The sequence below is a fragment of the Neoarius graeffei genome, chromosome 25 (genome assembly GCF_027579695.1).
Source record: "Neoarius graeffei isolate fNeoGra1 chromosome 25, fNeoGra1.pri, whole genome shotgun sequence".
Lineage (NCBI taxonomy): Eukaryota > Metazoa > Chordata > Actinopteri > Siluriformes > Ariidae > Neoarius > Neoarius graeffei.
Window position 1 is genome coordinate 25888566 of NC_083593.1, and position 10229 is coordinate 25898794.

At 39.5% G+C, this 10229-nt stretch overlaps 1 protein-coding gene across 9 annotated transcripts in view; it reads left to right on the forward strand.

Annotated features, from left to right (window-relative positions):
• The window catches only part of zcchc9 (zinc finger, CCHC domain containing 9), a 246027-nt gene extending 242557 nt beyond the window's left edge, over window positions 1–3470 (forward strand). For 6 of the 9 annotated variants that reach the window (XM_060908766.1, XM_060908768.1, XM_060908760.1 and 3 more), the window contains one exon: window positions 2630–2702. Coding sequence is in view for 2 of the 9 variants with exons in the window: in XM_060908763.1 (XP_060764746.1) it covers window positions 2630–2742 (113 nt within the window). In the remaining 7 variants the exon portion in view is untranslated. Of the gene's footprint in view, window positions 1–2629 lie in introns of all 9 variants that reach the window. The other 3 variants (XM_060908762.1, XM_060908764.1, XM_060908763.1) reach the window with 3 other exon arrangements.
• The last annotated feature ends 6759 nt before the right edge of the window (window positions 3471–10229 follow it).

The following is a 10229-nucleotide window of genomic DNA, read 5'->3' on the forward strand; positions in this document are numbered from 1 at the left end:
GATACTCCCTATTAGTCAGACAGAACTGAAGAAGCCTTTCGGATGAGAGGTGAAACGTCTTCAAGAATCTTCAAGCAAGTCCAGTTGCTCTCTTTTACCACCCACAGTTTACTATGACCTGGATGACTGAGAATCTTCAGACAATGGACCGGGAAGAAAACGGCAACAAACATAAGAACATAGTCCAGAAATGTAGGGAATGACAATCTAAGAAACTCGGAATCTTTAACACAAACATCCCTGTACACATCAGACCCAGTAACACTGTGAGGCAGAAATTGGTCCATCCTAAGGACAGAATACCCAGACACAAACAGCACAGCAGTGTGTATGCAACTCAATACAGTGAGGAATGCACAGATCTGTACGTTGGGGAAACTAAACAACCGCTTCACAAGCGCATGGCTCAACACAGGAGAGCCAGTTCCTCTGGCCAGGACTCTGCAGTCTATCTTCATCTCAATAACGCAGGACACGAAGTGTCCTGTGTTATTGAGATGATCCTGTGTTGTGTCCTGTGTTATTGAGATGAAGATAGACTGCAGAGTCCTGGCCAGAGGAATTGGCTCTCCTGTGTTGAGCAATGCACTTATGAAGCGGTTGTTTTGTTTCTCCTATGTACTGCAATGTACGCATTTTAGCCAGAGAAGACCAGTGAAAGAGGAGTAAAAGAAGCCATATTTGTCAACCTGCAATGACAATCACTGAACAGAGGAGGTGGTCTGAGACACCACTCATCAGCCACCTCCTTGGCACACTTCCCAGAAAACTGAATACATAGCCACACCAAGACTCGGCTGACTTCAATCATTCGCATGATGGCAGAGAAAGCCAACGACCCACAGATCACCCTAACGACCCTCTAGGTTGCTAACACCATTCACACCTGGCCTCCAGGGACCCTGACAACCTACAGGATGACTGGGAGGGTCAACGACCCATGTAACCTCAATGACTCACCTTAGGGTTGCTTTTGGTCTACTCGAGGATAAGTGCCTGAACGTCCCCACTAGTCAGACAGAACTGAAGAAGCCTTTTTAGGTGATAGGTGAAATGTCTTCAAGGATTTCAAGCAAGTCCAGTTGCCTTCTTTAGCACCAATGTTTTTAGCACTGTAGACCATAATTATCAAAGTTAAAATAGAAAAATGCTTGAAGCGTTTTAGTTTACATGTAATTAGAATATATTAAAATTTCACTTTCTCAAATAACTGATGAAAAATATTGAACTTTTTCACAATAATCTAATTTTTTGAAATGCATCTGTATATGGCCAAATGTATGTGGACACCTCATCACACCCATATGTGCCCAACCAAAACCATAGGCAGTAACACAGAATTGGTCCCAACCACCACCACCCCCCCCACTTGCTATGGACGACCTTCACATGACGTCATCGCAACTGTGGATTTGTTTACGTGCCCATGTTGCCGGGCAAGCTTTGTGTTTGACAATGACCGGCACAGGTGTACACAAGTGATTGTAAGCCAAATTCAGTTAACATCTATCGATAAACTTGTGTAAGTTGCATCTAAAAGAACAATACCAGAGACCTGTAGTGCTTTTGGATGTAATAACAGACATGGAGATGAGCCTGGTTTAACTTTTCACCGCTTCCCAGTGAACCCAGAAAGAAGAAAAAAAATAGTGAGCTGCAGTTAAACTGGAAGACTGGATGCCAACAAAGCATTCCCGTGTGTGTGGAGAACATTTTACGTCAGGTTAATGTGAAAGCTCTGTGTGATGATAAAATATATATCTGGTTTGGGCTCTGGATGCAATATATTTTATTAGGCCTAATGCTTGGCTAGACTAGTAGCATGTTTATGTACTGATAATGTAGATGCTATACACCATACAATATGCTAGATTTAGGCCCTGGCTTGGTTATTATTATTAGAAGTCTACATTTGAGCTTACCTTTGTCATAGTAAGGTATTTTTCTTTATCGGGAATTTCCTAGCATTACCTCATGTACGAAACCTGCCTCAAAATATTGGTAGGCATCTGTATTTTTGTATGCCTTTAGCATCTCTCCAGTGTATTTAGAAGTCCCAAATACTAAATTGTTCAGGATGTCCTTGCATCCCAGATACGGTAGCTGGTTTGCCATATACTTTAAGTGGAATAAATACATTTGTGGGTAAATTAAGAAGAATCTGCCTTTATTTTGTGACATGTACACTCAAGCATAGCAAAATTCCTCCTCTGCATTTTAACCCATCTCAAGCTGTGAGTGTGCGTGCGCGCACACACACAGAGAGAATAGTGTGCAGAATAAATAATAAATACATTAATTTGTGGGTAAATTATATGGATCTGTGATGCCTGCATGTTACAGCTTTTGGATGATCTGTTGGTATAAAATCATTTTTTAATCGCGTCAAAGAGATTGTACTGACTGCATTCATCTCGATTTTCATTATTAACTGTCGTGGCCGTTTCTTTGTTGCCTGCCAATACGGCAGACACTGTGTGATTAACAAAAATCTATGATGTAAAGTCAACATACTTTTGGCCACATAGTGTATAATCTTAACTGATTTCTAATCATTCATGTCTGCATTTTTAAACTTTGGAAACAATGTATGCATTTTCAATATATTTGTGTTTTAAATGTCTTGCAGCAAATTCCATCACACTTGCGCGCCTGTCCAACCACATCAGTGCTGATCATGAGGACATCAATGTTCCTGTAACACAAGTGTCCCTCAAGAAAGTCAAGATGGTGGTGTATTGAGCAGAGCCAATCAAGTCTCAAATATTTGGCTCTGTTTTAAGAGAAAATTGAAGTTTTTGGGAGGAGATATTTCAGGTATCATGTATACTCACCGTCCACTTTAATAGGACAACCTGTACATCTGCACATTCATGCAATTATCCAATCAACCAGTCATATGGCAGCAGGTGTCTGATTGTTGTATGGGGGGGAATTGAATAGTTTCTGAAATATTCAAACAAGCCCAAAGATCATATTTATTCTTCATTCTAATGTTTTGTTGTTTACATTAACTGAAGCTATTGATCTGTATTTGCATGATTTAATTTGCTGCACTGCTGTCCTATAATTGGTTGATTGTCTCATTGCAAGCATAAGCAGCCAAAGAGGTCTTGCTATTAAAGTGGCTAGTGAAAATAAATAAATATGTGACCTATATTACAGCCTACCAGTCTTGTCTCTCCCTCTGCCAGCCCCACACTCCCTACATCTGTCTCCCTCTCTCACCCTTGACCTCTCAGGTCTTGTTTAACTTGCTTGATAGTTTTCATTGTTAATGTCTCAAAATTAATATTCATAATTACAAGTACAATTACATTTACTTCTTTAACAAGACATCTGTGTAGCTTTTTGTGATGAAGTTGTATGTTAAATCACTGTTTCAGCTTCATTAAACCTACGATTCACCTTATAATTCTGGGATATATGACCGATTCAGAATACTTTCATTAAAGATATGTCTTAAATAACCTTATTCTGTCTGATGATTTTAGAATGAGTTTTAATCTAATGCTTTTAATCTGTGGGGATTAGTTTCTAGGGTATGGGTGCAATTTTTAATCCTATAGGTCTTCAAATAGATCTGTCCTCATTGATGATGGTTTGATAAAGTTGTGCTCCCCTATAGTGTTGTCATTTACCAAAATTATGACTACCGATACTGAAATGTTACCACGACAAAAACCTGAACCATAAGGAAAAGTAATGGAATAATAGATGACAATGTTACCTGATTTAAAAAAAAAAGCCTGAAATTTAAGAATACTTTTTAAAAATAGGTGTTTTTGATAATGAATTGCTGCATTGTATAGCATTTAATAACTGGATTATTGTAAATGATCAGATCTAGGTCATAGTGTTGTTGTTGTTATTAAAGCTTTAACATGGTATGCAGTAATCTGATGTCCCCCTATACTTATGTGAGTTTTTGATGGTTAACTTTGCAGCCAGATATAAGGATGTCAGTACTGCACTTCGAAGGGCGTAGGGAGCCATTTGGGATTGAACCACACACTGCCCTACTGTCGCACATTGACACAACTCATAGGAAATACGGCTCTTATTAAAACACTATCATTCTTAACATACCGGTATTAATGAAATGGGATCTCATACCGGTTTTAAGGGCAGGGTATAGAGATACCTTTCTAGTATTGATATACAATGCAACACTACTACTCTGTTGCCTGAAAATGAGAGCAGGCTAATATTACAAACTTCTGACAATGTAACTGTACTGTAAATTTATGCAAACTGATTACTAATGCAGCAGTTCGTCTGCTCCTTTCCAATCAGTTACTAGTTAGCAACCAAATTTATAGGGCAATTAAAGTAAAAGCAGTAACAGAAAAGGAGAAAGTTTTACCAGTTTCATCTGACTTTTTACTGCTGCTCTACCCATTCACTTCTCTTTGCTGTTCTCATGGTACCCTCTGCATATTTTATATACACTCAAAGGTTTGGGATCATTAAAGACCATTTTGCATTTACCAAGAAATCTTGTACTTTTATTTGTCAGATGAGCAATAAAATGAATAGAAAATACAGTCAAGACATTGACAAGGTTAGAAAAAATGATTTTTTTCTTGAAATAAGAATTTTGCCCTTCAAATTTTGCTTCCTTCAAAGAATCCTTCCTTCCAGACTTTTGGCATTCTTGCTGTCAATTTGTTGAGGTAATCTGAGGAAAGTTTGCATCCTGCTTCTTGAAGCACTTCCCACAAATTGCATTGGCTTGATGGGTACTTTTAACGAACCATACTGCTCCCATTTACAGTCCTTTTACAGAAGTTAAATTTGATAGGCCAAATTAAGATCCCAAAATTTGCTGTTAAATATTCAGATTAAACATCTGAGATATGAAAGATAAGCAGTCGATGCTATCTCAAACCAACATCCAGCCAATCAAGTTATGCTCCACTGCTCATGTTACACTGATGCTTGAAATTACAGGAAGGCAGTCAGCTGTGGCAACAAACCCAAATGATGGCCCTTTGATGAGTGTATTAACTCTTATTTGCCTTTTGTGTCATTTGTTTTTGTAAGATTCAGTAACTGGTAATTAAGTTATTCCATGAAAGTGAGTCGTACATGAGCTGATGGCCAATGAGACGCGTAGCGCCGAGTTAGCTATAAGCCATGTACGACGAGAGTGAGTGGAATAACTGTTTTGTTATATCCACATTCACTGGATTTTGAGAAACGGAGCATTTTTATTTTTTGCAAATTCGATAAATAAAAACTTTATACAAAATGTCTGAAAAAATCATTTCCGCTAAAAATGTGAACAAACTGGTGAAATGACAGTAACAGTTTGTGAAAAATGCTATAGTAATTATTGAAAAAAAATAAATAAAAATATATATGTATGTTCCGACCATCAAATACTTACATATTTTGTTGCCTTTTTTTGGGGGGGGGGGGGGGGGGGGTATTTTTGAGTAGAGTTTTTATTTTATCCTCTGTTGGTTCAGCAACACACTCTGCCATTTTGTTTTTTGCTACTCATGGGATATGAGCTGATAGCCTAGTAGTAGAGTAGCCAGCCAGAGTGCGATTGCTAATATCCAGTAAATGTGGATAGAATAATATGATACGCAACAGCTAACATGTTATTGCTAACATGTTGGGTGTGTGTGCACGTGCACACATGCAAGTATTCACAATAAAGTGGCAACTGAGTAGTACTTAATTGGGCAAGGTCTCAAATTAGCAAGTCTTTGTCAAATGTGTTATCACCTATGGGGGAATGGAGGGATGACTGAGTCAAGCCTCAATTAATTAGCGGCAATGGGGAGGAAAAAGGGATGGATGAAAGGCAAGGAAAAGACAAGTGCGGGTCAGACCTGATATCATGTATGAGACGGGTGAGTTGGCCTGAAGTGCCATATGAAGTTTGTTGGATGTCTGAAGTGTTACTGAGCACAACGCCATTCATTTGAATATGGCCAAAATGAATGGAAGTGTATCAAGGGAGGGGGAAAAAAGGATGTGTGAAAACCAAAGAAAAGACGAGTGCAGGTCTCAAATGAGGGGATGGATATTGGGGGGACTTGGCCTGATGCATCATGTGAAGTTTCATGAAGTTTGGTCACTCGGTTCAAAAAACTGACAGAGTTAAAGTTTTTCTCCCAAAACACCATTCATTTTAAATGGGGCCAAAAATGAATGGGGGGGGGGGGATGAGCAAACAGAAAGGAAACGAGTGCTCTGAGAGCACAATATCCCCTGCTGGCAACTACTGTATATCTATGCTGTAAGTGCTTAATACACCCTCATGAAATTGTCAAAGTACAAGTTTGGTAATCAAGAGCCATAACTCCTGGTAAAATGTGACTGAATTGAACGAAATTACAATATGTGTATTACCGACATATAACAAAGAATCCTGTCAAGTTTTGTGAAATTCCTCCAAAAATTGTGAGAGTTGATTTCAGAAGGTCAGTATCCTTCCTGGGATGGATGGATGGATGGAAATTGCCACGACATAATCCCCCTTTCTGGTCTTTTGGCCGGGGGGGATAAAAATGAGTGCGGGTGAGAACCGATTATACAGTATGTATGTGTCGGGGGTGTTGGTATTGCATGAAGTTTAGTAGGTCTCAGAAGAAGTGTGTCTGAGCAGGGCGATTTGATTCGTAAGCCCCATTCATTCTCAATAGAGATCTTGCAGTCACGTGACCGGAAAGTACACAGCCGCCATCTTGTCGGTAAAAAACACAGCTGAATACTGCTGCACTCGTGTACAGAATGGATCAATTTCAACCGACGGACTACACGGCTCATTTTTCTAATGAGCAGATAACTAGATATATGTCTAAAATAAACGATCTACAGATTAGTGACCCTTATGGCTTACCGGACGTAGTTTTCACGACCGGATTTTGAACTGCCAGCGGAATACCCAGACGTGTATAATTACCTCATTAACTTTCCCTCGCTGTTCAGTGATGAAGCACTGCATGATTATAAATCTCTGGACAGTTATCTTTACAGAAATTCAGGATTTGTCAGCAACTCAGATGTGGCATCTTGTAAACAAGAATCTTCATTGGACGGGTAAGTCACTTAAGTATTGAGTATAGCACTGACCAGCCGATAATAGAATAAGGTAATTCCAGCTATAATTCCAAATCGTCCATGTTGTTTACCATGGATCTGGCGTTGGAGAGGTAGAGGCTTAGCAGTGGAGATTTGAGTGGCTGTTTTCTGAGCTTAGTCAACAGGCTGGCTCTGCAGCCTCGCTTTTGCTTCCGGCGCCGCCTCCTTCGCTTTGCTTCCGGCGCCGCCTCCTTTGCTTTGCTTCCGATAACAATCCACGGAGACCCCGCTGGTCTCGCTATCTCGTCCGGAATGTTGTGCATGCGATGGAAATCGCTACAAACCGTCATTTTCTGCTGGAAACCCATGTCCAGTAAGTCCATACGGTTGTAGTGGATATTGAAGTCCGGTACAGACGAACAACATGCAAAAATACACACAAAAAACATAAAAACTGTGCACAGGTAGGGAGAGCTTGTAGCCGCAGCCGTTGTAGTAGAATTGTATATAGTAGGGTTTTCCAGAAGAAAAGGTAGAAGTAAAAGCAGAAGTAGAAGGCGGAAATATGGCGTTTGACCGACAAGATGGCGTCTGTCACAATCTGGATCGGCTGTGACGTCACATGCAAGTGCTCCATAGGGAGAAAAATGACGAATGAGAGAAAAGGTGCACCCATCCAAAAGCTGTATACAAGCACACTCCACTGGTTCAGGCTGGACGTGTCAGAGTTGGAATGGTGTCGCTCGCTCAAAAGCTGTAGGAGGAGTAGTGGTGCTTAAAAAAAACAAAAAAAACAGGTGAACAAGCATAATAAATTAAGTGTAAACTTAGTGTTAGTCTTACGAAAATGACAATAAAATCCTGGGTTTTGTGTGTGATATGCTCAAATAGGTTGTAAAGTTCACTGATAAATTGGTTCAAAAAGACATTTTTTGCATCTGAATTTTATTCCAAAAATCACTAAAAGCTTGTCCACCATTAGATCACAGTGATTTATTGGTCAGCGGCGCTGCATGTGTGGTGTCATATTGGTGTCATGTGTGGCTGCCGCCTTTTGTAAAGTTTTCTATAAAACTACGACAACAAGGACGAAGAAGTGACTCAGTAAGCATGTTTTGATTTGCTTTTAGATCAGTAATTGTCATCTAAGTATTCTATTTGGCCACATAGAAACTACCTTAGAACGTTATTGATCTGACTAAAGACAACTAATAAATTCAAGTAACAGCCTAAACACAAGCTTGACACTTACTGTGCGATGAGCTCTTTGGGATGGCACTTCTGACTTTTGTTTCCAGATCGTAGGAACTGCTCCGCATACCAGACATCGCTCAAATCCTTCTATGTGAATTTGCTTCACAAATTTATCTTTTTCAAAATGTATGGAGCAGACACCAAACTGTCTTGTCGGCTTGTATTTACCTCTGTCTGTACAAATCAAACCCATTCATTCCGTAAGTGTCCTGCTGACTTTGGGCTATAATGTTTTTAAATCATCTACGCTTGAAGAGCCTTGAACGACACACCTCTTAGGAGGCATGCTTTGGCTTTAATTTTGTTTTGGAATAAAAAAATAATGGTTAAAAATGTGCTACATTTTGCAAAGCATACAAAGCCAGAAATGCCACGAGATTTCAAGTGTTGCGCGTATGATGTCACTTCCTTTGAATTAACAATAACTTGCCAGGAGCACATTCGAGTAATAGCAAACTCAAAGAGCCAAACTTGATTGGCTTAAATAGAACATGTTCCTGGTCTTGTATTAAAATACAATTTAGACAGTAAATTATTTAACATGTCTAGTTTTATAAGGTATAATTTCCAGGGGTGATGTCATTTTTGTAAGACTAGCACTTTAAGAACAATAATAGTGTGCTTGCTGCACAAAGCAGTGCTTTGTGCTGCTTTATGCAGCAAGCACAATGATGAACTTAAAGTGCCATTCCACCATTGGATGTATTCTTTGGCATAAAATACAATATATTTTATGACAACATGACTAGACAGAGAAATCTTTTAGCTTCAAAATGATATATCAAACATAATTTTTTGACAATGACAAGTATATTAATTTTGCGACCAAAGTCACCTACCCTTTTAATTTCCGCGCGGTAGTGAAACGTGATGTCATCGGCAGGTTCCCCTTCTTGTGTACCACGTGTCGGTCTATTTTTAGACCAGGGAACCCCCAAAGTGAGAGAGTCATTTCTCCTCGTATATGGGGGCTAAAAAAATTGCGAAAAATTTTGAGTTAATCTTTCAGTTAGCTAGATTTATTGGTATTAGCTAGATGTATTGGTATTATTTTTATCGCGTTCTATCTGCCATTGCTGATAATATGTGCCACGTCACATGGTACACAAGAAGGGGAACCTGCCGATGACATCACGCGCGGAAATTAAAAGGGTAGGTGACTTTGGTCGCAAAATTAATATACTTGTCGTTGTCAAAAAATTATGTTTGACATATCATTTTGAAGCTAAATGATTTCTCTATCTACTGATACCATTTATATATGTTGTCAAAATATATTGTATTTTATGCCAAAGAATACATCCAATGGTGGAATGGCACTTTAAGAACAACAATAGTATGCGTGAGCAAGCACGCAAATTACCTGTAAGTACTGTTAGTCAGAAGACATTTGATCGAAGCTAAGCTATCAGCAAGAAGCCCCCCATAAAGCACAATTGTTGAAAAAATGGCATGTGCAGAATTGGTTAAGAAGAAGAACTTTATTTATCACACGTACACTTAACCACAGTGGAATTCCTCTCTACAGTTAACCCATCTAAAGCAGTGAACACACACGTGCGCACACGAGCAATGAGCACATACCCAGAGCAGTGGGCAGCCATTTCTACAGTGCCTTGGGAGCTTTTGGGGGTTAGGTGCCTTGCTCAAGGGCACTTCAGCCCAAGGCTGCCCCATGTTAACCTAACCACGTTTTTAAAATTGCCAAGAAACACATCGATTGGCCCAAAGAGAAATGGCATAACATTTCTGTGGACTGATGAGAGTAAAATTGTTCTTTTTGGGTGTAGTGGTCATCATCAGACGAACCTGGGTACTGAATTCAAGACACGGTACACTGTGAAGTCAGAGATGCATGGTGGTGCAAAAATCATGATACGGGGATGTTTTTTATACTATGGTGTTGGGCCTATTTTCCGTATACCAGGGATCAT